This window comes from Aedes aegypti, chromosome 2 (assembly GCF_002204515.2).
Source record: "Aedes aegypti strain LVP_AGWG chromosome 2, AaegL5.0 Primary Assembly, whole genome shotgun sequence".
Classification (NCBI taxonomy): Eukaryota; Metazoa; Arthropoda; class Insecta; order Diptera; family Culicidae; genus Aedes; species Aedes aegypti.
This window is the reverse complement of record NC_035108.1, coordinates 225,352,004-225,379,948: the sequence shown is the minus strand read 5'-3', so window position 1 is coordinate 225,379,948 and position 27,945 is coordinate 225,352,004. Positions and strand designations below refer to the sequence as shown.

The 27,945-nt window shown below is 37.3% G+C and overlaps 1 protein-coding gene across 1 annotated transcript; it reads right to left on the bottom strand.

Moving 5' to 3' along the window:
* Positions 1 to 183: 183 nt before the first annotated feature.
* LOC5574830 (cilia- and flagella-associated protein 45) lies at positions 184 to 27,727 on the bottom strand. The gene is made up of 7 exons (XM_001661606.2): positions 27,424 to 27,727; positions 27,163 to 27,358; positions 21,415 to 21,936; positions 19,544 to 19,975; positions 19,288 to 19,423; positions 1,209 to 1,314; positions 184 to 374 (listed from the first exon to the last, which is right to left on the bottom strand). Exons 1-7 carry the CDS (start codon positions 27,531 to 27,533, stop codon positions 260 to 262), a joined length of 1,617 nt encoding a protein of 538 aa, XP_001661656.2. The 5' UTR covers positions 27,534 to 27,727; the 3' UTR covers positions 184 to 259.
* Positions 27,728 to 27,945: the final 218 nt, after the last annotated feature.

The following is a 27,945-nucleotide window of genomic DNA, read 5'->3' as shown; positions in this document are numbered from 1 at the left end:
TTTTTATGATTAACAAATCATACCCAGTATAAAAAAGTACCGGACAAGCAAAACGTGATTGAGTGTGTAGCTTGAGTTAAAATCCAGTTGTTCTTCTGTTGTCGCCGTTACCTTCCAAACACAACGTAGGCCCCCTTCCTTGGACAAAACAGTATATAATACTTGAAAAAACACGAAAGGTTATACTACAGATTTTTTTTCATATAAAACACATAAAAATATATTTACATTATAAATATGAGAACACACGTGATTAAATTTACGCATCAGTTTTGATAGAGTTAAGTTGTCTTTCAACATCCTTTATGAACCGATCAGGAACCTTGCTCTCCTTCATCATTTTGATTTTATTGGATATAGTGGATTTGATAGCCCTGAAAAATAAATTTAAATTTTTAAAAGTGATATCAATTCAAAAATAGATTAAATGATCGTGATCATTTTTCTTTTCAGATCAGTGATTTTATGTTGTAATTTGGGTCCCAAACGACAGTACAATTGTATATGCACATTTTACAACTGTGGCGATATTTCAATCTGTGGTGGCATCATGGCATATTCTATTAATCCTGCAATCTTCACTTTTACATTTAACTACTGGTTTGAGACAGTTTTTTGAAATCAAAAAGTTTTGATTCCACTTAATATGATCAACTCTGCTGCATTATTTGTTCAGAAAAAAATGAATTTAACAAAGGTTGACCCATTTCTCGATAAATAAAGTTTAAGCAGATGTTTCCAAAATTTATGACTTTTCATTCGACTTGTATCATAGCTTATTAGAGGAAAATAACCATCATCGTTGTCAAAATTATCAAAATCAATTTTTTTTAAATTAGAATTGAAGCATCGTTCAAAAAAAATCTATCATTGCCTGGCATGTACCATCTGTAATACGATAATAGATTTTCATGACGATTTGTTTAAATTTGAGCGAAAAAACTGGTTTTTAATTTATGATGATTGAATGATGGATTCTTGAGCCTTAATGTATTAAAAGTTCCAGGAAGAAAAGAGCTCAATTTAATTTGTATATGCTCAGATATGGGGTTCCTTTCCTTAGGTGACCCATCTTGCCCATCGTTACCCTACTTCTAATGTCTGTTCTACAGTAGAACTATCATAAAGTCTAATGCAATGGTTTTTATATCGTGCTCCCCGGAGCACTTGGTGCTCTATATACCATTATGAATTAAAAATGAACTTACATTTCACGGTTTTTCATTGCCTCTTGCATTGCAGCATGTTCTTTTTTAGAGCACCGTTCGAGTTCACGGCGTTCCTGCTCTTTCAGATTTATTTGCTGGATTATTTCTGTAAAATAGATAAATGAAGTTTATCAATTTTCAACTATGGATAGATAATTGAAGGCTATACACTCCCGTGCATAAGTTTGGGTTCACCCACTAAAAACATACAAAAGTGTTCAGTCCATATCTCTGGGATTACACGTCCAACTGAAACTCTCTAAGCCGCATTCGAAACGCAAGTTATTCTTACTTTGTATGTATTTTTCCAAAAACATTTTCTGAATTTTGTATTCTAATTTTTTACTTAAAGTTGTGAAATTTTTCAAAAAACACACTGAAGAAACATAGCTAATTTCCTCAGCATTGAATCGACCAAAATTTTTTATTAAAATTGGTTGAAAAATGGCAGAGATATTGACAAAAATGATTTGCGTACGGCTCAGGTGAACCCAAACATTTGCACGATTTGCATCATATTGAGGGGTGAACCCAAAATTTTGCACGATGACTTGAATTAATGTTTCATTGATTTTGAATAGTTTTCAGAGTTTCCCGCAAAAATTTCGTGAGCGCCCTTTAAAGAATTTAAGATTACGATTCTAATGACACCTTGTTTTAAAATTTTGGTCGATCCAATGCTAAGGGAATTAGCTATGTTTTTTTCAGCGTGTTTTTTTGAAAAATGTCACAACTTTAGGTAAAAAATTAGCATACAAAATTCATTTTTTTTTTTTTTGAAAACTACATACAAAGTAAGAATAACTCTTTGCCTTTCGAATGCGGCTTAGAGAGTTTCAATTGGACTTGTAATCCCAGAGATGTGGACTGAAAACTTTTGTATGTTTTTAGGGGGTGAACCCAAACTTATGCACGGGAGTGTATGTTATTGAAGATACAGTATGGCCCATAAAAAAATGCGAAAATTGTTTGAACGTGAATTTAGCATCCACATGCGTTATTTTCATTGTTTTTGATAGTGAATTTAATTTCTTTTTATTGTAGTATATTCTGACACAACTTCGCTATCCAGGACTATTTTTGTCATATTTTTCTTACTATCCTAAATACTGTAATAAAGCAAATAAATTCAAAGGTTTTGTCCACTCAAAGCTAGAAACAGCGTCTGATTGTCGTATACTCTGGTGATGAACTTCCCACCTTCAAAAATCACACTTTATTGTTGAAAATGTTAGTGTGTTTGTTATCAGAGGATGGATGAGTTCTTAGAGAACGTGTTTTTCATGATCACAATAAAATATTTTGCCAGAGTCATAGTTGTAAGGGCATTTGCGCCTTATAGGTTTGATATGCCTTTATTTTGTGTTAAAGTTGAATAAAAATTAAATATGGAGGCCTATAACAGATTTTTGAGGATGAAATTTGTTCCTTCGGTTAGAGACAACTTATATCAATACTAGCTCATAGGTTTTGAGCAAAACGGAGCCGCTTATCACACTTATACGAAGGTCCAATCAAAGCTCTCCAAAATGAGCCGTTTTTTTCGAAAATATGTTTAAGTCTCCAAATACTCAGGTATAAACCAATTCTATCAATTGATATGGGCGTATGCTGGAGACAAGACTTGTGAAGAATCTCATGCTATCGTTGATATTTTAGAAGCTTTCATCACACAGATATTGAACTCGACGTCCGCATGATAACATTTGAAGGTATGCTTCCAATTCCTCTCTGGTAAGGTGAAAGTAACAGATAAAAATCATGTCCAAAGCAAAAAACTAAAGTCTAAATGGATTGAACAATCTTCTTCTTCTTCTTTCTGGCGTTACGTCCCCACTGGGACAAAGCCTGCTTCTCAGCTTAGTGTTCTTATGAGCACTTCCACAGTTATTAACTGAGAGCTTTCTTTGCCGATTGACCATTTTTGCATATGTATATCGTGTGGCAGGTACGAAGATACTCTATGCCCTGGGAATCGAGAAAATTTCCTTTACGAAAAGATCCTCGACCAGCGGGATTCGAACCCACGACCCTCAGCATGGTCATGCTGAATAGCTGCGCGTTTACCGCTACGGCTATCTGGGCCCCTGGATTGAACAATACAAGTGATGAATAATATTTATGTTTCATTCACATTTTCTATGTAAAAACTACCATAAAACATGATATGACGATTTTCGCATTTTTTATGGGCCATACTGTAGATACATATAATATATACCAATTTCAAATAAGCTCCCACATATACGATAATCCCTATAACAGTTTTAGAAATATCAAAACCGACCAAATTATAATAGCAATTAAATAACAGAAAAGTAACATTTAAATAGCAACCTTATAAGTAGGGACAATGGAAATTCTCGACAAAGTTCTTGAAACTTCGCGTGTGGCCGAGGCGATGAATTCAAATTTCGCGGCTTCATCGCGGTCGCTATAATAAAAATACACATTAGAGTGGTTCAAAAAATCGTTTTTGCTCCACACCGCTCGTTCGATTCAAAATCAAATTCTGAGTGTCCTCCCAAATTTTGAGCTCATTCGGATGAAAATTGAGACTGCACAAGCCCTTCAAAGTTTATATGGGAATTACTATTGGAAAAGCAAGCAAATCATTCAATCGGTCATAGTATTTGCCCATGTGCTGAGGATTAGAGCTACATTGATAATGAAAGATGCATTCATCAGCTACAACTTAGCCGAAGACCGTTTCCAAATCGAATGCCTCAGTAATTAGTTATTGATTTTTATATGAGTTGTAAAACTTTGGCTATAATATAAGAGCAGATCTGCAGGCATCACTGGATATATGCTGTAAAACATAGTACCGTAATCCGGGGTATCATTGATCAGAGGGGTAACATTGATCGGAATGACTCATCTCGTAAAAAGTTCGTATCATCAATTATTGCCGGGACATTTCCAAATCATGAAATATTCATAAGCTAATGAAAGTGAACATTTTTGCCAAAATTGCGTTTACATTACGCGTAAATTTGTTAACTTTTCAAAACAATGATTTCAATGGGTAAGGATGACACTACCGAAGATTCATGTCTCACATACGTTCTGCAAACGATATGAGCAAGGAAAATGTGATTCTTACAAAAAATGACATCACCAAAAACGATTCCGTTGTCAAAACTTTCATAAGTATGCTAAATTAGGCAACATTAACAAATTACTGTTAAGAACAAAGAATTACCTTAGGAAATTGCCTATCTTTAGGCGTATTCCGTGGTTCGAGGTGTTTTTAATTTTGAAATAACTCAAAAAGTAAAGGACTTGTAAGCGTTTTGCCTTCATATTCGGCTTCGGGGGCCATGATTTAAGTAAGTAACGACATTTTCAATATTACCGAACGTTGTTCACATAGGTGATCAATGTTACCCCATATCAGCTACGTCAAAAAATCGTTTAAAACATTTTTTTAAACATCCTTAAATCTTTCAAAAAACAAAATACAATATATAGTCACGAGCTATGGGTGGCAGTACTTGTTTTAAAAATATAAAATTTGCAACATTTGCATTTTCAAACGAAATATTCAAGAAATATACAAAAAAATGATCAATGTTACCCCGGATTACGGTAGCCATGATTTATGCGTGCTCTTTCGCGCCAGATGCAGCAATGTTGCCTGTTCAGAAGATGAATGAGCACTGTAGTAGAATTTGCGATTGAACTTAAATCAATAACTAATTACTGAGACGTTTAATTTAAAAACGGTCTTCAGCAAAGTTGTAGCTGATAAAAACATCTGTCATAATCAACGTAGCTCTAATCCTCAAGAGCACATGGGCAAATACAATGACCGATTGAATGATTTGCTTGCTTTTCCCATACTAATTCCCATATAAACTTTGAAGGGCTTGTGTAGTCTCAATTTTCATCCGAATGAGGCCAAAATTTGGGAGGACACTCAGAATTTGATCTTGAATCGAATGAGCGGTGTGGAGCAAAAACGTTTTTTTGAACCACTCTAATACACATCCATCCATAACAAAAATACACATTTTAAGTGAAAATATCCATTACAAATCCAGATGATAAGTTTCATATCAGAGTAGACATGTCAAATTTAAAACGAAAGTAGCAATCAAAAAAGACGTTTAAGTTAAAACTAAATGGTTGATGGAACTTCAAGATGAATAAACCATTTTCATAAGTAAAAACTGAAATTCGCTGTGATTTTCATATAAATTTTCAAATTTTTAATAATTTCGCGAAATTTTCTATATTTGCCAAATTTCCATTGTCCCTACTTATAATTTAATCTGTATTGAGTTTATGTATCAGGTATCAGAAGGCCGGCTCCAAAGGCACGTTCCCCACCAGTTGGGAGATTTGTGCCATCGCCATATTTGAGCCTATTTCATCATCTACCCGATGGGAGAGGAAAGGGAAGGGAAAGATGGGAGGAAATAGGAGTGGGTCCCTTGAAGAGGGAAGATCGCATAAGCGAAATGAGAGCATGTAGCTCCATACCACAATGGGTTCGAACAGCGCCCTAAAAAGGGCACTGCAAAACGCGTGAGCGTAAAGAGAGCCTATAGCTCATTACCACAGCGGGTTAAGAATAACAGGATGTCCTGAAGATTCAGGCTTCTGTATTCAGTTTCACTTAATAAGTGTTTACCAAGTAATTGGAATCGCATTTGCGCAAAAACTGGACAGTTACATATCAGGTGATACGAAGTTCCATAATCGGAGTCACAACTATCACACACAAATGAGTCAGCACGCTGAATATTTGCCATGTGATAGTTGAGTCGGCAGTGGCCTGTCAACGCTCTGACCAAGAGACTGCAATTCTGCTTTGACAGATTTGTTAAATACTTCGCCACCTTTGGAGATGGCTCAGTAATATACAATTTTGTTTGACGACACGACTCCAAACTATTCCAATATTGCTTGTGCTGAGTTGCCGCCCAAGAGTTTATCTGAAGCTTCACCCAGCACTTCGAAATTGGAATAGCCGGCTCAGGGCCAATGAAGTCATGCGATGCTCCATCGCGAGCTAGCTCATCAGCCAATTCATTTCCAGCGATGGAAGAATGGCCAGGTACCCATACAAGGTTTACAGAGTTGACTGAATTCAGTTCCTCAATTTGAGTTCGACATGCGATAACAAGCTTCGACCTTGAGTTGGCCGAAGCGAGAGCTTTTATAGCAGCCTGACTATCTGAACAGAAGTATATGACTTTACCCATTACGCGCTGTTGAAGTGCTGATTGCACTCCACACATAAGAGCAAATATTTCCGCCTGAAAAACGGTGCAGTTTCTACCAAGTGAGTAAAACTGATTCAGCCTTAGCTCACGAGAATATACTCCTGCACCAGCTCTACCTTCAAGAAGGGAGCCATCAGTGTAACATACTATATTGTTTGATATACTTCTTTCCAAATAGCCAGACGTCCACTCTTCCCGTGAAGGGAATTGTGTGGTAAATGTCCTGTAAGGAAAGTTACAAGCAATTGTGAGATCACTTGGAGCAAGGACAATTTTGTCCCAATTCACCAAAAGTGGAAACAACGAAGTGTGTGTAGATCTACGATTCACTGGATTTTTCTCCAGTAGATCCAGTACCCATAAACGGTAAGAGCAAGAAAGTGCTTCTTGTTTAAGATATATGTGTAGTGGCGCAACGTCGAAAAGGGCCTCGAGCGCTGCTGTGGGAGTTGTAGAGAACGCACCAGACATCGCCATCAAGCACATCCTTTGGAGATGGCCCAATTTTGATTGGATTGTTCTCACTTCGCCCTTTTGCCACCACACAAGACATCCATATGCCAATATTGGTCGAACAACTGTTGTGTAAATCCATTTGATATATTTGGGTTTGAGGCCCCAAGTTTTACCAAAGGTTCGCCGGCATTGACCGAAGGCCATGCAAGCTTTTTTGACTCTGAAATCAATGTGAGGTGTCCATGAAAGTTTGGAATCTAGAATGACTCCGACATACTTTACTTGATCAGTCACATTAATCTCAGTGCCAAAAAGACGTAAAGGTCGAATTCCATCGCGGTTTCGTCTTTCCGTAAAAAGAACAATAGATGTTTTATTCGGGTTAACCGAAAGGCCATATTGGCGACACCAACTCTCGACTACCTGAAGAGCACTTTGCATCAGGTCGAATAGGGTGCTTATGCACATACCAACTATCAGAGCTAGATAGTCGTCGGCAAATCCATAAGTTGGAAAACCGCAATTATTGAGTTGCCTCAATAGCGTATCTGCTACGAGATTCCACAAAAGTGGTGACAAGACTCCCCCTTGGGGGCATCCGCAAACACTCAATTTTCGAATCGCTGATTGACGCAATGTCGAGAAGAGATGTCGGTTTTTGAGCATTTGATGAATCCAATTGGTAATCATTGTAGGTAGCCCATGGTTTCGTGCGGCTTCCAATATGGCATCGAAAGACACGTTATCAAAGGCACCCTCAATATCCAAGAAAACACCCAAGCACGATTGCTTCTGAGCGAATGCTTTCTCGATATCGTATACAACTTTGTGTAAAAGAGTCACAGTGGACTTTCCAGATTGGTAAGCATGTTGATTCACATGAAGAGGCATGTTTGCCAAATAAACATCACGGATGTGATGATCGATAATCCGTTCCAGACATTTCAGAAGAAAAGAGGTCAGACTGATTGGTCTAAAACTCTTCGCTTCCTCATACGACGCACGTCCTCCTTTTGGGATAAACTTTACAGTAATATCACGCCAGGATTTGGGAATGTACCCGGTAGCAAAACTGCTTACAAGTAGCTTTTTCAAAACATGTTTGATAAACTCAAATCCCTTTTGGAGCAGAACAGGATAAATCCCATCCGCTCCTGGAGATTTGAAAGGAGCAAAACTATTAAGTGCCCATTGAATCGATTCAGTAGTTACGATACTGCGAGCCGAGGCCAGAGACTCGTAACTACATGAAAAGACATTTGATTCATCCGTAGATGCTATGTCCACACATCCGGGGAAGTGTGTATTGAATAAACATTCTAAAACTTCTTCATCGGAAGAAGTAAAGTCACCATTAGGTAAGCGAATTTCGTTCACTTGGAAATCCTTAGATTTTGCAAGAATTTTGTTCAACCGACTGACTTCACTCAAACTGGAAACATTTGTACAAAGGTTTTTCCAGCCGGATCGTTCAGCAGAACGAAGAGCCTTCTTGTAAGCCTTGCGAGCTGACTTGAACGACTCTGATCCAGCTGAACGGCGTCTGTTCCAACTCCTTCTACATTGTTTCCTGAGTCTAGTCAGATCGGAATTCCACCATGGGGTCCCTCTTGTAGTCTTTACAGACCGCAGAGGACATGCTTCTTCAAAAGCTTCCATAATGTAGGATGTTGTAGTATCAACGGCATCATCCAGATCACTTGGATTTTCAATGGACGGAGAATATCCATGAAATTTGGTCGCAACCAATTCAATGTAGAGTTCCCAGTTTGTTGACCGGGGATTCCTAAAACGCAAAGTCTGCGCAGTTACATTTGAATGTTCAAAGAAGATGTAGCGATGATCAGATAATGATTCCTCATCTGATACATGCCAATTCGTCAACTCGTGACTGATTCTATTCGAGCAGAGCGTTATGTCTAACACTTCTTCTCTATTAGAAACCATGAAGGTTGGGCGATTGCCTATGTTAAGTAATCCAAGGTCTGTACTACTTAAGTATTCCATCAGACTGGAGCCTCTCAAATTGATATCCGAGCTGCCCCAGATGATGTGATGAGCATTGGCATCACTGCCCACAATCAGCGGAAGGCCTTTTGTTACGCAGTGTACGACAACTCGTTTGAAGTCATCCGTTGGGGATGGTTCATCATGTGGTAAATATACCGAACAATAGACGTATTTCCTGTTGAGGTCACCAACAGAAACATCGATTGTGACAGCACATACATCTCTGGTAGTTAACTCAGAAATGAGTGTAGCAACGATTGCTTTATTAACGAGCACGCATGCGCGGGGCATGGAGCGCGAGTTTGCCATTTCAAGCTTGCTAAAAGTAGCAAAAACTGGGTCCACAAGGTTACCTAGATAGAAGTTCCCTCTACGAAAGTAGGGTTCTTGAACTAGCGCCACTTGGGCTGCACCATTTTGCATGAGTCTGCAAAGATTGATCGTTGCTGTTCTTTTATGCTGAAGATTGATCTGAGCTAACCTAACCGTAGCCACTACCCAAACTAGGCAGGATTAAGCTTTTTGCAATCTCAGCACGAAAAAGACCAGCAACGAAAAAACCAGATCGGTATCTATTTAAAGTCGCCAAAGGCGAAAGAGCACAGAATACACTGTGTAAAACGCATAATGCGAATCCATATAGGTGATAATTTAAATTAAATGTCAACATATTCATAATCCCACCCTTATTAAGCCTCAAGATAGAGACTGAAGAAGGGCAGCCGATTATCTCGGAGAAACACAAGGTCACCTGCACCATTGCTCCGGGTAGCACAGGAAGGACTCAATACTGTGGAGGGCGCCCTGGTACCCCACAGGCTCCGTTTGCGGTTAGGTTTTATTTAGACCCCCCTAACCATTCATTCTTAGGCACGGTACGCATCACACCATAAATTAGGGGTCACCTGTGAGGTGGACTTTTACCACCGGAACAGGCAATCCGTAGTGTTAATTCTTAGCCAGTTGAAACAACCGCTACCGACACTACGCGGCTATCTAGGCTGCTCGGGAAAAGGAGGTTAATATTGATGATTAACTCCTGACGTGCCCAAGCAGCCACTAAAATTTCATATAAATTTTCAAATTTTTAATAATTTCGCGAAATTTTCTACATTTGCCAAATTTCCATTGTCCCTACTTATAATTTAATCTGTATTGAGTTTATGTAAATAAGCATTATATTAGCATTAGGCTGGTGCATCACCATATTGAAAGAATTAGAGAGGTAACGAGATACAGAACACATATTTCTCTATTTTTCAACATTATTTAGGTATATTGATAACTAGTTTGCCCGGCAAACGTTGTATTGCCTCCCAGTAGGCCGTTTGATAAAGCTGAGGGATATGAGATTCACAAATGGACAGTTTAATTTCCATTAGGTTTTCCATACTTTTCCGGTGATTTTCTTAAACTATTTCTGCGCACGAGCTCGTAGGAACACCTGACATACAAAACGGAGAAAGAAGCATTCAAATTGGGTCATCTCAAGCCATTTCGTGACATACAAACACCATTTCATTTTTATTATATAGAATAAATCTCCGAGCTGTGAGTATTTTTTTTTTCATATATTCATTTAAATTTATATTATTTAAATAATAATAATTTGAACGTAAAATGTTGCAACACATTTTACCAACGTAACAAACAAAAATATCGCTCGAAATGGGACTATCTTTTATTTTATTTCCATCAAATCAAAATATTCAAACTTATGGAATTTATCAACACATGCATAATATTTGAACCATTTTAAGAAAATATCAAGGCAGGGAGTGAAACAAAAAAACATCATTTAAAATGTAACTATTTACACGAATCAAGAATCTTTTCATGCGTTTTACAATAAAACATATGACCCTTATGAAATCTAAATCGACCGATAACATCTTTACTTGAACTTTCAACAAAAACACGCGTTTTCAGAGATCTTTCAACTTTGTAGAACACATAAAAATGTTAAGTGTTAACACATAAAAATGCTTTTTAAGGACTCATTTGTTTTATAGTAGAAATGCATAAAAATACTCTTAGAGACAAAAGTTTAGATCACCTGCCAGAAGGAAAGATATGGTACTTTCATAATATGCAAGGTTTGTCTGCGCCATTTTGCGCCGGAAGCAGGTATTAGGTCCTAAACTCCCAACTAACATTTAGCGCAAATGTAAACATTCCCAAAGCTTTCTTTATACGGCTTAATGCTGAGTAAATGCGCTGTACATACGAACGAAATTCCAAAATTTGCCTTACGTTTCAAATGGACCGCCCCTATAAAGACTGGCTAGGCTGTCTTGGTAATGTTACTCGAACAACACGTCAAGCCATTCCCATAGGGGACGTTAGCCACAAGGAAAGACGTTTCAAGTAATACTGTTTCATATGGTATGCCCTCTTCAACATCTAATCCAATTTCTCTCGCCGTTCCCTTACGGTACCTATCCATCTAGTATTCATTGCTTTCTTCTTAATGCTCCCTTTTACTTCGAGCAAAATAGTCTGATATACCGCTAAACAAATTAAATATAAAAACTGACAACTACCGAAAAGCTAAACATTAGGGTAGGTGTACCAGTTATGGACATAATGGTTCCCTATTTCGCCATACCTGATTACTTTCATTTCATCGAATTTTGAAAATGTGTGTGTTGTAGTAGTTAGATTTAAGATAGATCTTGATGTTAAAACATTCAAAAAGATTTAAAATGTGAAAGTTGTCAAAATTTCACATATGGCCAAATAGGGACCCACTATGGCCATAACTGGTACACTTTCCCTACATATACTTTGCAATTGGATTAAATGGACAAATTGAGGTGTTAACCTGAATTCGATTTCAGCTCAATAATCACATGGTTCTTTTTCGCAAAGTGCACCTCTTTCGGAAGAATTAGATGCCCATCCAAACACAACGCTTTCTATTTATATCCAATGGCTAGCCCGAGAGCGCATTCCCAAGTAGCACGCGAAACATCTTCCAAAGAGATGCTTTTCAAAAATGGTTTCAATCGCGTATCAATAAAAGCATCTGTAACTTATCTGGTTCTAGTTCGGTTGCATATCAATATCAAGGTTCATAAAGTTTCATTGTCGTACCAATGAACATGCGTTTCACTCTTTGTTTGACGTTCAACATTTGAAACGACAAGATTTGCTGCAAATGTCCCCTGCAAAAAGCAATGAAGTCAAATTTATCAAGATGTTTTCAGCAACTTTTCAAACAAACTCTTGAAACTTCTCCCAAAATGCCGGTTTTAATGTTATGTTTCAAATTACTTTCATTAAAAGTATCCGCAACTTGCATTCAATGTTCGTTCCTATACCCACAACTCAAGAACATTCCTCCCAGTTGCGAGAAAGTTGCACTAAACTACGTGTATGACAGCTAGAAGTTTGCTTGTTTCAATCGAGTTGCAATATGATTGAGTTGCACCTTACGTACCATCTAACACGAAAACATGATCTAGCAACAGTTTGTTTGTTTAAATGGTGTTTCTCATGTGCTACGCGGAAGTTTCTGCGAAAAGTTCAGATTATTTCAGGCGTTGCCTAACTTCGCCAGTACTGAACTTGTATTCCGAAGGATGCAGTAAAGTTATAAGCAACGAGCTTTGATTAATGGGCCATGTGGTCGCTTTTATAGTGCATTGGCGAAGCAATTGTTCGAAGAGCTGGTGGAGTAGTGAGTATAGGAGAAGATTGATGATCTTGAGATTGGAAGTTTGAATCTCGTTAATATTTTTCTGTTCATTTTTATTCTCTCAAGTATTTTGCAACAAATAAGCGATTTCGATACAACTTAAATATGTTGCAAACAGACTCCGCCTCTTGCGCTTTTTGCGTTGCTATTCAGTGCAATTGTAAGTCATATTTTCAACCATTGAAACCTGGGATTAGTTGCAAGAGATAATTTTATTCTTGAGTTGAAACAAACTGTGCTGCTTGGGTTATTTTTTAGGTATTGATATAGCACACACCACACTACTAGCCAGCAACTGTGCTGGCTGAGGTTTCTATTGTGTGGGCTTCCAATGGGTCGCGACGTTCTCAAACGACCGGTTACGGAACATGAGTCCGTTGCTCGATAAATACTTGTTTTTTTTTTTAATTATGAATCGTGGTTTACGGCTAATCAGCCGAGTAGATGTTTAACAACTACCGAAAGAGGTGCACTTTGCGAAAAAGGACCACGTGATTATTGAGCTGAAATCGAATTCAGGTTAACTTATGCGTTCATGAGTCCTCTCATGGCGTAGGGGTAACGCGCCCTAACTAGAAATCAGGGAGTCGTGAGTTCGATTGTCACTGAGAAGACGTGTAACTTTTTCGCAAAACTTCACATCAATTTGTCCATTTAATCCGATTGCAAAGTATATGTAATGTTTAGCTTTTCGGTAGTTGTTAAACTTCCACTCGGCTGGTTAGCCGTAAACCACGATTCATAATTAAAAAAAAAAACAAGTAGGGTGCCGGTACCAATGGTTGTAATGTACCAGTAGATTGGACTATGGAATAAAACGAACATTTTTCGATAAAAACGACATGTGCTATTTTTGGTGGATAGATCGTCTCTAGTTTAGTCGATTTGCCAAATTTCAGCTTTTTATTTTATCAAAAAGTCATAAAAATAATTAAGTTTATGCAAAAAATTTGCTCCCCTCCGCCAGTAGTTGCTGTCGTGTTACAGTAGTGGATCAACGGATGGAAGCAGTTTTTTAAAGGGAGGTATAAAAATAAAGAAAAGCCCTAGAGATTATCTTTATGCTTCATTCGAAAGATGTTAATTGCTGTTCCGAGGGAAAAATGTTAAACCTATGTAAAAATTTACCATTTTGTTTAAAATTCCTTGTATCATTCCCGAACATCTACTACTGGATCACTAGCGCAACTACTGGAACACGTGTACCAATAGTGGCTCAAGCGATTTTATGTTAAAAAAACATTTGCAACTTTTTCGATTTTCCATACAAAATGACCAACTTTGATAAACTATATCTCAGTTATTTGTGGACCGATTTGAATGAAATTTTCACAGAATAATAGACATAACTTGTATTTTAACATATATTTTTGAGTGATTTTTCCGATCACAAGTTGAAAAGCAGTAACGGTTTGACTAAAGTGAATTTTTTGACGATTTTTTATAATTGACATAACTAAACATATTGAAGGAATAGCTTCATAGTATCTTCAGCAAAGTTGTAGATTTTGACGAGATGAATAAATTTGCTGAAGACAGTTTTTGTGTAGGGCTATCTGATTTTGAGATAAAAAGTTTTTAATTTTTTGTCGAAAATTACACTTTAGTCAAACCGTTACTACTTATAAACTCGAGATTGGAGAAATTATTCAAAAATATATGTTAAAATTCAAGTTATATCTGATGTTCTGTGAAAGTTTCATTCGAATCGGTCCATAAATAACTGAGATCTAGCTTACCAAAGTTGGTCATTTTGTATGGAAAATCGAAAAAGTTGCAAATACTGTATATATCATTGATAAAATAAGACTGAGGGTTCTTCACTATATTGTGCAGAATTATACATATCGTTTGTCCATATCGTTAGTGAATTTACTGAAAGGTGAATGAATCATTATAACATGCAAAATAATCATGAATAACAACGTATTTGTTTGGACTTTAGCATGTCATATCAGTGACACACGCAAAGGAAAAATAAAAAAATGTGATACATATAGCTTTCTGGGTAATGATTTTCTGGGGATATCCGTCTCATAATTTTTTTGTGGGCTGTTCAACAAAGACTTAACCATTCAAAAACTATATTAGAAAACATTCAAACCTTACAAATCTGGACTCGCTCATTATGCCCCACTGGGGTGCTCACTTTGCCCGCCTAAAATCTTCGGTAAGGGAAGACATGTTTCGGTAAATATGAAATTTCACAATGTCAAACAAAAGTTCTTACCATTTCATTTAATAGTAAGCAATATATGAATATCGTACAAGAATTTTGCGATGAAAATATACACACTTAGATTTTTTCTCGTTGTTCGGTAATTTATTTTACCGGAAACGTACGGTAAATAAATATTTTACTGATGTTTCGGTATTACAGACAAGATTTACCGAACAACCTTAAAAAAATTAAAATATCAAAACAAATTTTACCGAAATCGTCGTTTTATGTACCGAAAAACGGTAAATCGTTTAGAGTCGCCGTAGACTGTAATTTTTTACCGTACTTCAGTTCATAGTGCTACAATGCTTTACCGAACGAATGGTAACTTGAAATGTCTGAGGCCGCCATATTTGTTTCGAAGTGCTTGTCAACACGATTTTATTGCATCCGATACGATTTCTGTTTTTGAGGCCGTGAACACTGTTTTTGAAAAAAAAAAACTACAGCAGTAGGGGATGAGCGTCTGGTACTTCTTTTCCGTAAGTACAACCTGAGTGTTCCAATTAAAAGCTAATTTTTAACATGTAATAAAATGTTTTCGTTGTAGTATCACCGATTTTGTTCGTGAGCGGTGAATAGCTGCAAATGAACCAGGATTGTTTTCTTATAGGTTAAGCGCGCGTTCGAGTTGTTGGTGATGTTTCTGATGGTGTTCAATGTCCCACCTTCACCAACAGACATGCAGTTACGTACTTCTCAAACATGTCTTATCGATTAAAAAATGGAAACACTAAATACATCGATTAATTTGATATCAAGATAAGATTCATTGTTTATTTTAGATCATCTTATTCTATTCCGACTGCCTGCTGTTACGAACAATGCGTTCGGTAACTTATTGAACAATTCGCTCGGTAATAATTCACGAACATATTGTAATTTTTTGACAGCTGCCTTTTGGTTTTAATTACAGACTGTTTGGTAATTCTTAACATTACCGAAAGCATTACCGAGCGCTCATATTTCGGTAAAGCGTTTATATTTCGGTAAAAAAATTACCGGAGTCGGTGATATTTTCTAAGTGTGTACATTAACCCTGAAAAGGCGTGGGCGGCATTGTTACACTTTTTTGCTCATATCTTTTGACTCAATAGACCAATTCGCAAAATTTTAACGTTTTTTTTACAGGGAGATTGCACCTCCTTATGCCACAAGGATTTGGATACCGATGGTTAATCCAGATACATGGTCGGAAATCTAGTGTACACCTCCTATTCCACGTGTGATTCTTGGTAAAATTTCAAAATATTTCGAATGTATTTATGGGGTCGTATATGAATACAGTATGTATTGAGACTAGCGATTGTATGTGGACACTTTTTGAACCACAATAATTATTGATCATCTTATGTTTTTTTAGAGTCCGGCGGCGGTCGTACGCCCGCAGCCGTTACAGCGAACTGACAGCCGCAGGGTGAAATGAATGGAAAAACTTTCCCGCCCAAATTGAAAGCACGTGGTTTTCGCAGAATGACAGAAGTGTATCTATGTATTAGTGATGAATATCAGGAGCAACTGAACACGATGAGTGTGCTTGCTGTCTAGTGCATGTACTGTGTTTGGCAGTTGGAGGTTCTGTATGATCAGTGACCGCGGCGCTTATATTTGGAGACATGGGCAGATAATCGCCATAATTGGATTTATCTTGAGACAGACAATACTTGATCGTTTCATTACGCGATTTTTTTTCAAATTGCGGATTTCAATACCGGAGCTACTGAACAAAACCTAAAATGGCATCTATACGTCCAGAATGATTTAAATTCACCTACAACAGTTTTAATTTTCTGAACAGTGGTTTTCTTAAATTTCGAATAATGATTAGTTTCTAATGGTCACAAATATTCAATATGACCAGTTTTGCTTCCAATGGTCATATTGTGTCGAGTAAATCTTGTTTCTATGGAAAACAAAATTAGATTTCGGTCGGTTCTCCAAAATCGCATAATGAGAGTTTGGGCCTCCTATATCTGGACATGTCAAACGGTCAAGTGATTATTGTGATTCAAAAATGACATTGTGAAATGATTTAGCAACACGGCCTACTTTGCCCTAACTGCTATTCATGAACAATTGATTGATATGCCCACTATACTGCCGTGAATCGCAAGTCAATCTCATCTGTAAAAAGTAGGCATTGAGAAATAGGGTGTAAAGTTTCCAAACTGGACTTCCATACGAATATGAAAACAATTCCATAGGATTGAAACTTGTACAAATTTTAATGAAACTTTCACAATTTGCTTTTGATTACGTTGTGTTTCTGAGAAAAATATAAAGATGCTCAAAGCACGGTTCATGTTTGTGTAACTCGGTACGGAAATCTGTAGTGGGACTGATATCCGGTTACTTTTCATTATGGGACAACTTGACTTGCTGTTTTTTCCTACTTTTTCCGAATAAATCTTATTATCTCAGTAATGCCGCTGAAATAGCATTGGAAGATATGTTGAAAACTGAACTTAACTCAATTTTGATGAAAATGCATATGGGACTGCCTTGCGATTCACGACAGTATATCTCTTCTGAAAAAATACGTATTCCGGTGAAATTTCACAGTAATCTGAACAGCTGAATGTACGGTGCAAAATCACCTAACAATCTGTTGAACTCATTGAACAAAATCATAAAGAAAAATTCAAAAATGATCCGATCGAAAATTGAACTTTCGACATACCGATTAGGAAGCAGGCTTGGGCGACATCCACAAATTACGTTACGCTCTAGGGGGAAAGGGGGAGTAGTTAACAAGCGTTACGGCTCATACAAAAGTTTGAAATTTTACATACAAAAGGGTTACGGAGGGGGGAGGGGGTCAAAAACTTGCAATTTTAGCGTTACGTAATAAATGGACGGTGCCTTGCTACCACTAAGCCAGCTTTCACTATTGTCTGTCTCAAGATAAATCCAATTATGGCGATTATCTGCCCATGTCTCCAAATATAAGCGCCGCGGTCACTGATCATACAGAACCTCCAAATGCCAAACACAGTACATGCACTAGACAGCAAGCACACTCATCGTGTTCAGTTGCTCCTGATATTCATCACTAATACATAGATACACTTCTGTCATTCTGCGAAAACCACGTGCTTTCAATTTGGGCGGGAAAGTTTTTCCATTCATTTCACCCTGCGGCTGTCAGTTCGCTGTAACGGCTGCGGGCGTACGACCGCCGCCGGACTCTAAAAAAACATAAGATGATCAATACTAGTATTGCGCAGTTCCCACCTTATTGGACCCCACACTTCAGAAGTGCGGGCGGGTTCATAAGTGCGGAAACGTCAAACCCTTTGTTTTCGCCGTTGGCGGGCAAGAAAAGGCAGTGAATCGGTTTCGCGCCAACGAAAATTGTTTAAGTTTTATCAAAAGCATGTGCTCTCAGCAGGGTTGCTAGTTTGTTTGTTTCATTTGTTTCACGAAAACTTGCTTGTAAAACATTTGTAATAGTATGTCAGCCATTTGAAATAGGCTTGTTTGATTATAATTAATTGTGACAATGATGCAGTCAAGTGCAAATCTGCATTTGGATAGCAAAACCAGTGTAATTTGTCGCGTAAATGTACATTTGAAGAATTTTCCATTTGCTTAGAAACATATTGGAACCACTGCTTGGTGACCTTCGAAGTGCGATACACAACTTTCCCAATAATCCATTTATCAAAGCAAAGCACAATAAGTGGTGTGCAAAACCTGGAACAAAAGGAGCTCATGCCTGCCAGAGCGGTTGTCAAATGATTTCACAGAAGTTTGGTGAAAATAATGCTGTTATCGAAATGAAATCGTTATGAAAATAATGCTGCTCCGGTAAAATATTAAATTTCGTGGAATTTTTCCGGTAAAATAGTAGATTTCACGGATTTTAATGGTAGAATAGTAGATTTCACAAGAAAATCTGTATTTTTGTTTTGCTGAAAAATCTCAGGAATATCTTTCCTTTCGTAATGTTCTGAATAGCCTCAATGGTTTATGCATGAGTTTAAAACGTCGTCACATATTCAGTAAACTATACAAATTATTTTTACTTACCCCATTTACCCACTTGCCCTGCGGTACCTTACTTCAAACTTTGATCAGCTTCACAGGAAAAACATTCCATGTAAAATTTAGCGTTAAATCATGTACATAAAGGGAATACCAGAACTGTTGCAAATTTACATTACACATCGTGTATAACTACATCAACATCATGTAAATTTATGCTAATTGTCGCGTAATCGGTTAGAGTGGAAATTTACATGATGGTGATGTAAATGGTGGTGTTAATTTGCGACAAATCTGACATTCCCTTTATGTGCATGATTTTAAGCTGAAATTTACATGTATTTTTCTGTCTGTGTTGTTTTCAATTTTTCAATATGAAACGGTTATGCTATTATGGGCAGTATACAAGTAATACGACTGGAAAGCTATGATATAGCCTCTGCTAAACAAAAATTGTATGTATTAAAATACCGTCACGATAGTTTTCACGCAGACGAAGTTGTTTTTTCCTCCCTTCTGTTTCTTTAGTTTCGTCTTGTTTGAGTTTCTCCACCGCTTTTTTGTGATCCAGCTCATCGCGTGCTATCTGCATTGCTCGTTCTGTTTTCTGGAAATAAAATTAAATTTAGGTGCTTACATCAAACCCGCATTGAGTGAGATTTAAAGCTGAATGTGTGATTGAATTTGTCCCGCAAGTTAAATACTTTATAAGAAAAATATCACATACAACTGCTTCCAATTGGGCTGCCCGAGCAACTGCAATTTGTTGTTCTAGTTCACGTTTCCTTATAGCAGCTTCCTTTTCCCTTCGACGGAATTCACGTTCAACATGCTCTTGCCCTCGACGTAGATCCATATCATTTTTTGATGATTTCGTAGTGAGTAACTTTTGTTGTATTTTCAGCATTCGATCTTGTTCACGTTCTTTGGCCTCAGCTGCAATTTTCTTCTCGAATTCCAATTTTGCTTGGCGTTCATTTCTTAGTCTCGTGTACTCTTGTACCTTAAGTTCGGCTAAGCGCTGTTCTTCAAATTCCAATTGCTTATAGTATGCGGACAGTTCGTACGCTTTCTTCAAATCATTGCGTACTGCATTGATTCGATCAATGCGTTCTTTTTCCTTGCGCTTTTCATCTGCAATAATCGCTTGTTGCGCTTGCTGAAACAATGAAAACCATATTTAAAGAAACGCCAATCATGATGAAGACCAAATTCTGAGACATGACGATGTCTTGAATTCAGTAGTAAATTTAGCGTTTTCCTGATTGCAACAACTTGAATTTAAAAAGACAATTTTATTAAGATTGATTTTGTAGGGTAAAAGCTCCGGTTTTGAACAGCCTAAGAGAAAATGTCAATAAAAATTATAAATAAAATGTACAATATGGAAACTGAGCTAAAAACATTTTTTCACTTTGAAAATCTCGTTGGTCAATATAGGCTACCAGAACCAGTTTCGGCCAGAGATTTAACATCAGTTCCAAAATTGGCCAATTACATTGATTTCTAAGAGTGAGCCAAATTAGGTGTATGGGAGTTAAAATTATAAGTAAAATGAATTGTTTTCTTATGTTTCGAATCAATTCGGGTGAGTAAATGAATGTAGCTCTTTCATGTGAATGTAATCTTATGAACACAAAATGTTTCATGCTGATTGGCTATGTAAAACGGTGTATAATCTACTATGGCTACAACTGGCGTATGGCCAAAACCGGTGCTCCTACCCTATCATTTTTTTTTAGCTGAAGATGGTGTATCCATACAAAAGATATTATGGATATCTTTCCTGAAGAATTTCCAAGAGGTTTCGATAAATTAACACCAGATATTTTATGGAATCCTTCAAATTGAGCACGTCTTCTCTTGGTCGTTGGAAAATTTTGTCGATGAATTTACCTCAAACACATGACAAAGGGAATCTGAAGTTTTGGTAATAGAAAACTTCTCCTCAGTAGAACAAAGTATTCTCAACTTCAAATATACTTTACTCAATGGTTTTACAAAAACGATACTAGCCAGAAAACCACTAACTTGAATATAACATACTACCGTAGAGTACCCATATATCGCGCGTGCTCCTATTTTCGCTTACTGTCATCATAAACATGTTCTGCAAACGATTTTTTTTGTCGATTAGTGTTTTGAATAATCCTGCTTCAGTCCTGAAAAACTGGCAGTGAGCGAAATTAGGTGTTTGCGCAAAATATGGGCGCATCACAGTACTTGATTTGTATCTGAACAAAAGTTTCTGTTATCAAAGATTAATCACTCAAGAAAACAGCCCCTGGAATACATGTGCAGTTGCACATACCTAGTTCGATTTTTCAATTTCATTGATTCTATTTGCTAACTTAATAGATGATTACTCTCATTATTTAAATTCCAAATTCTGCCATAATTCTAAATTAATATGATCTTTAAAAACTTATGTAAATACGTTGTCGGGAGCCAAATTGTGGCATTTAAACAACATTCCAAATTTATCTAAATATAAGATAGATGTAATAATTAAATACAAAGACCATTGAGAAAACTTATGAGTTATGCACACTATCAAAAGAACAGCGGTGCATTGGTCCTTAAAAGTGATAATCATACCTTCAGAACTCGAGCTTCCTCTTCAATTCTTTCAGCCTCCTTCAAGCGCATTTTTTCCTTCTGCAAAAGCTGATTGCGGATTTCTTCAGAATGCTGTGTTGTTAATATTTTATTCAGGTCTCGTTTCCTTTCTTCTTCTTGAAGTGCTTTTTCGTTTTCGTTTAACATCATTTTTTCCAGCCTAAGCTCTTCTGATCGTAATTCACGCTCAATTTCTTGTTTCTCAGCTATTTGGGCATCCCGAATGATGTGACATTTTGCAGCCAGTATGATTCTGTTTGCCCTCTTGACTTCTTCTTCCTGTTCTTGTTTGGCATTAAACGCTCTATCGATTATCTTTCTTGCCGTCGTGCCGGAATCTTCGTCTTTATGTTCATCCAGGATATTACCGGTACCTTTCACTTGACGCTCACGATCAATTTCCTGTAAACGCTTTTTGCGTTTCTCTGACTCTTCCAGCATGTTTCGTTTCTCTATTTCATTGAGTTTAAATTCAGTGAGCTTATCATCCATCGTTTTCAACTGAAATAGAAAACAAAAACTATTATTATGCAGTTGGATTTTTTTTTAAAACAGTGGTTTAATTCTCATTAGCCTAGTTCCAGTCCAACTTAACTTCAGCTCATTCATTTATTTAGTTAACATCTAAACATATAACACTGAATCAACAAATTCACGCCACAATACTCGGTTCGTGGCTGCATCTCTCCATCCTCGGTTCTTCCCCACACCGCCAAAGATCGTCCTAAGCACCCGACGTTCGAGGACTCCAAGTGCTTGCAGGTCATCCTCGAGCATCGTCCTCGTTTCATGCCCGTAGAGGACTACCGGCCCTTCGAGCGTTTTGTACATGGTACATTTGGTGCGGACGTGAATCTTTTTTGACCGCAGCTTCTTCTGGAGGTCATAGTAGGCCCGACTTCCACTGATGATGCGCCTCCGTATTTCACGGCTAACGTTATTGTCAGCCGTCAGCAAGGATCCAAGGTAGACGAATTCGTCGACCACCTCGAACGTATCCCCGTCTATCGTAACACCTAGGCGAGCCCTGTCGCGCTTTGCCCCACCAGATAGCATGTACTTTGTCTTGGTCGCATTCACCACCAGTCCAACTTTTGCTGCCTCGCGTTTCAGGCGGGTGTACAGGTCTGCCACCTTTTCAAATATTCGACCGATGAGGTCCATATCATCCGCGAAGCAAATAAATTGCCTGGATCTCGTAAAAATCGCAACCCTGCTGTTAAGCCCGGCTCTCCACATAACACCTTCTAGCGCAATATTGAACAACAAGCACGAAAGTCCATCACCTTGTCGTAGTCCTCGGTGGGATCTAAACGAACTGGAGTGTTCGCCTGAAACCTTCACACAATTTTGCACACCTTCCATCGTCGCTCTTATCAGTCTCGTGAGCTTCCCGGGAAAGCTGTTCTCGTACACGATTCTCCATTGCTCTACGCGGTCAATACTGTTGTATGCCGCCTTGAAATCGATGAAAAGGTGATGCGTTGGGACCTGGTATTCACGACATTTTTGGAGAATTTGCCGTACAGTAAAGATCTGGTCCGTTGTCGATCGGCCGTCAACGAAGCCGGCTTGATAACTTCCCACGAACTCGTTTACTACAGGTGACAGACGACGGAAGATGATCTGGGATAATACTTTGTAGGCCGCATTTAGAGTGGTGATCGCTCGAAAGTTCTCACAATCTAACTTGTCGCCTTTCTTGTAGATGGGGCATATTACCCCTTCCTTCCACTCCTCCGGTAGCTGTTCTGTTTCCCAGATTGTACCTATCAGCCGGTGCAGACAAATGGCCAGCCTCTCCGGGTCCATCTTTATTAGTTCAGCTCCGATACCATCCTTACCAGCAGCTTTATTGTTCTTGAGCTGGTGAGTGGCATCCTTAACTTAAGTTAACCATTTCATATTTTTTACATATTTTTCTTTGTTGAGCTTGAAGACGCAAATCGATGGCGATCGTCTTGGAATCATGAATAAATTTTACTATGCATAGAGTGTCAGTCTTTCAAGATCAATGTGGACAATGAATGCGGAGAAAAAAATAGTATTCGTAATCATTTTTCCATGAAAACCAACAATGTTTAAAAGTTGTTTTGGAGATAACTATTAATAACTATAAATTAGAGATGAATAGAGACATAGTATTGTCGGTTTCAGAAAGGGTACCACTTCTAGTACTGCATTTAATCCCTTGGTACTGTAAAAAAAACCCAAGTTCAACAGATTGCAGTACACTTTTCACGGCATTTTAGATTTTGCTCTATTACTTTATGTGCCATAAATTTTTAGGTAACTTGAAGTATCATGGAGGTCTTCATTTCGTCTCTGAAATAACTATATTGTATAGTTTCTAGCAACTTTATTTTCGATTTATTTCACAAACATAAAACGTCAAAATTGAACTATATTTTAATTGACTCAAAATATTGTTTATTGAGCGAACAATATTTTGCAATGTCTCCTCAGCAGTTTGTTCTGCCGGTATATCAACGAATGTGAAATACAGTGCGTATTGTACCTTCGTGCTGCGCGTACATGAATTCTCTCTGCTTATGGAAGTTTCTAAAAAACTACATAAAGCAACAAAATAGTACACAGTACTACTAGTGGTAGTAGTACACAGTACTTCCCAGTGTTAAAAAACAGTACTTTTCAGTACTACAGTTAAGCCTCCATGAGTCGATGTTCCATTACTCGATATCGACTCATGGAACCAAACTTAAAATCAAATTTCATGGTTACTATGATGGTCCCCTCAAACATCTTTCCATAGCATTGCTGTTCCATGACTCGATATTTCCATGTGTCGATGGTCCGTTCAATATCGACTCATGGAGGGTTGACTGTAGAATAAAAAATGGCACTTTTCAGTACTATTTTTTTTCTAAATAGGGATACCGGGGGCAGTATGAACACCCGGGGCAGAATGGACCCCGCTGTATCTTTGCATATGCGAATAATTTTACACTTTAGATGCAAACAATATTTTAGGTGCCTGCCAAAAAAATGAACTATCCACTAAAATTTCAGAAAAAATGTTTAAAACATTGATTTTGAACCGAAAAATTGAGCATGATTTTATTGGGTTCGAAAATTATAATCATAACACCTCACCAAATAAAGTTTCAGAGGCAAATCACTACAAGTTGGCCGATAATGTAGCTCTTAATTGAATCTTCAATTATTTATGCTATATTCAAAAATATAGAAGTTTTTTTTCTGCTACTTTAAGACATTAAAAAACTTATATGAAAATTTCTTATACTGTTGGGGCAATATGGACACCGGGTGACAAAGTAGAGTTGATACTTTTAAAGATAAAGATATATAACTTCTGCTATATTGAGATGGACGAAATTGTTCTTTAGTGTTGACGAACTTGTCAACTGTAATGTTGAGCAGTATGAATCCAATGATTTGTATGTTTTGATGTAGCCATGAAATAAAAGAAATGCGCTTTGAAAATATATCCACAAAATTCTACAATTATATCTTCAAAGCCGCTGGAGGCGAATGACTTTGTAGTTAAAACCTCCTTAATAAATAATAATAAAAAAAATATCTTCAAAGCACATTTCATTTATTTCATGGCTACAACAAAACATACAAATCATTGCATTCATATTGCTCAACATTACAATTGACAAGTTCGTCAACACTAAAGAACAATTTCGTCCATCTCAATACAAGAATCGATTCACAAAAGAACAACTATGTTCACAAATAAACGACAATTTCGTCAGCTCTAAAGAACAATGGTTCAACTCAAATTGGCAAATTTCACCACACTCTTCACAAAAAAAATAAACTTGACAGTTCGCCACCCCAACGAAAAACAAACGACCATCTCAAACGCACGTTTCCATGATCCTCGTCGCCATTTTTGTATACTGAAAACAAAGAATAAAATAATATGTTAACAGTCCACAGTCCGGGAAATCTCTTTATCTCTGCTCTAGTCGGCAGCCAATATTTATAACACAGAAATTTCGTAGGAACGTAAAAGGTACCTTGAGATAGGTAGACTTAACAACTTCAAACACAAAATTATCCAAAAATATTTAGCATTTAATGCAATGATTATGATGTAGAACCACAAATCAGTTGAAAATCGTAAGTTTTTTGGATTAAAACTAACCTGGAGGAAATATTGGAAGCATCTCTACGAAAAATGTCGTAAACTGGTTTTAATCATGTTTTCAGGGGCACAGTGACCTGTCACTATGGTTTCCTGAATACAGTAATGTCCCGATTTTGTCAGCCCCATGCTGAGGGTTGACAAAATCGGAAAAAGCTAAAATCGGGATAAAATGTTTCGACTGATTTTAAGTTTTATTTTAAATTAAGGACTTAGTTTTATGATTTTATTAATATAAACATTATTTTTTACTTCCATTTTCTATATACCGTAATCCAAGGTAACATTTACAAGTATCTCGGATAATTATTAAGAATTTCAAATTTTAAAAATTCAATCTTTAGATGATTGTATAGACGTGGCCAAGGTCATAATTGACTTTATGTACCCAATGCCAGTATGTACGAGTTTAGCCTAATTAAAATAATAATAAATTTTAGGCTGACAAAATCGGGTCAAAAAAAGTGTTAAAATCGGGGTAGACAAAACCGGGGGCTGACAAAATCGGGACATTACTGTATATACTTCATTTTTCGAGGTTCTGGGAATGATCGCATGACTATAAATTTTCCACTTTGCCCCGCTAGCTTGATGGTGACTACCAAATATAGGCTGTTTTAAACCTTTTTTGGAAACAAAATATTTTTTTCAAAATTATGCAACAATGTTCAACAAATGCTTAAGAACTCTAAAAAGCATACTGCACATGAAAAACAGTGAAATATTCATGTCTTTACAGTAAAAATTGGCAAATTCCTTAGGGAGTCCATACTGCCCCGTGTCCCCCTACTATTGATTCCTTTACGATCCTTGATTGGACCCGTTCCTTAGATTTTTCGTTGGACCCGTTAGCGAAAGCTAGCGGTGGTAATCCTTCTTGAAAAAAAAAACCTCTCAAAGACCACGTCTTCTTTCGTTTATTCATTAAACATGGTTGCAACTACAAACAAAGGGTAAATCGGTAAATCTTTGAATTCACAACTTCCTTCCAAAAAAGTGGGGTTTAAAACTGTCACTAAACGTGGCAAGAATGGAAGAAAAGACGTTTCTTCGGAATGCGCGCATTCATCCAAGGGTGAAATGGATAATGTTGATAATTGCATCGAAATGAGCAATCAGTTCGATGCCCTAGACAAATTTTCTGAACACCAAATCGAAGCACTCTCTAGCCCAGGCTCTTTGATTCAAGTGAGGCAGCAAAGAGTGCCGCCTATCGTGGTCAGTTGTTCCGAATTTGCGGGATTTAGGCAGGAGATCTTGAACTCCATTAGGGGAATCAAGGTTTCCTTCCAAATCGCAAAGAAAGGAGACTGTCGCGTTTTGCCGGATCGCGATCGCCAACCATTTGAGAAAAAAAAAACTACCGAAATGTCAAATTGTAACTCATATTTAAACGAATCGGTGAAACGGTTCACAGCTTTAATAACACAAATTAAAATATCTTCAGTTCGACACTTTTTGTCTCTCGGTATGAAAAAAAAATCATAATTTCATTTTACTTGAAACATGTGAACAGTTTTAAATTCCCAACCGTACAGCATCAAATATTTTCAATGTCACTGTTCGTTTTGAAATCCAAATATTCTTACCTTTGCCTTGTTCTGCAATTTGTAATATTCTTTTTTATGCCAAATTACCGGATAAACGGACATGTTCTGACTAGGGATCAGTAAATTCCGGATGCTATCCTTTGAAACAAGCTGCTCCGTTTCCTTCCCTTCGTAAGGATTGTCATGTTTCATATGGATTGGACGAAAACGCAGCAAATGACTACATTCCCTAGGGCTGAGAAAGAAAAAAAAACACGTTGCATCAATGACGAAATATCACAGATAGCAGATTTCATTTACTGATGTCTGGTGTATACTCCTGGCATCAGAGGACGTGGATCAACAGAATTTTGGTAAGTTAATTTAGATTGATCCTTAACAAAGTTTTTCCTTGTGTTTTGCAGAGCCATAATTCCATTCAGATTAAAATTAATCAAAAATTGTTAAAATTGCGTCTTCTACCGGTAGCACTTGGCAGTTTGTTTGATACACAAATATAGTCGCTATGGCGGGAAGTTAATCGTTGCTATGGAATTCAAAATCACAATGGATAGGGTATTTGCGCGGCATTTTATGATTGGGCTGGTATGGATTTTACGTCCTGGGATTTTACAAAGGGATCATCCATAAATAACAAAGCATTTTGGGGGGAGGTAGGTTTTGCGAATTTGTGACGATGAGTGATGATAGGGACGATGAAAATTCGCGGAAGTCACAAAATCCGCGAAATTCGACCTTCGACGTGAAATGCCGCGAAGTTGGAGAATTCACATGAAAATCGTAGTAAATTCCAGTTTTTTTGCTTACCGTCGATGAGGGTAA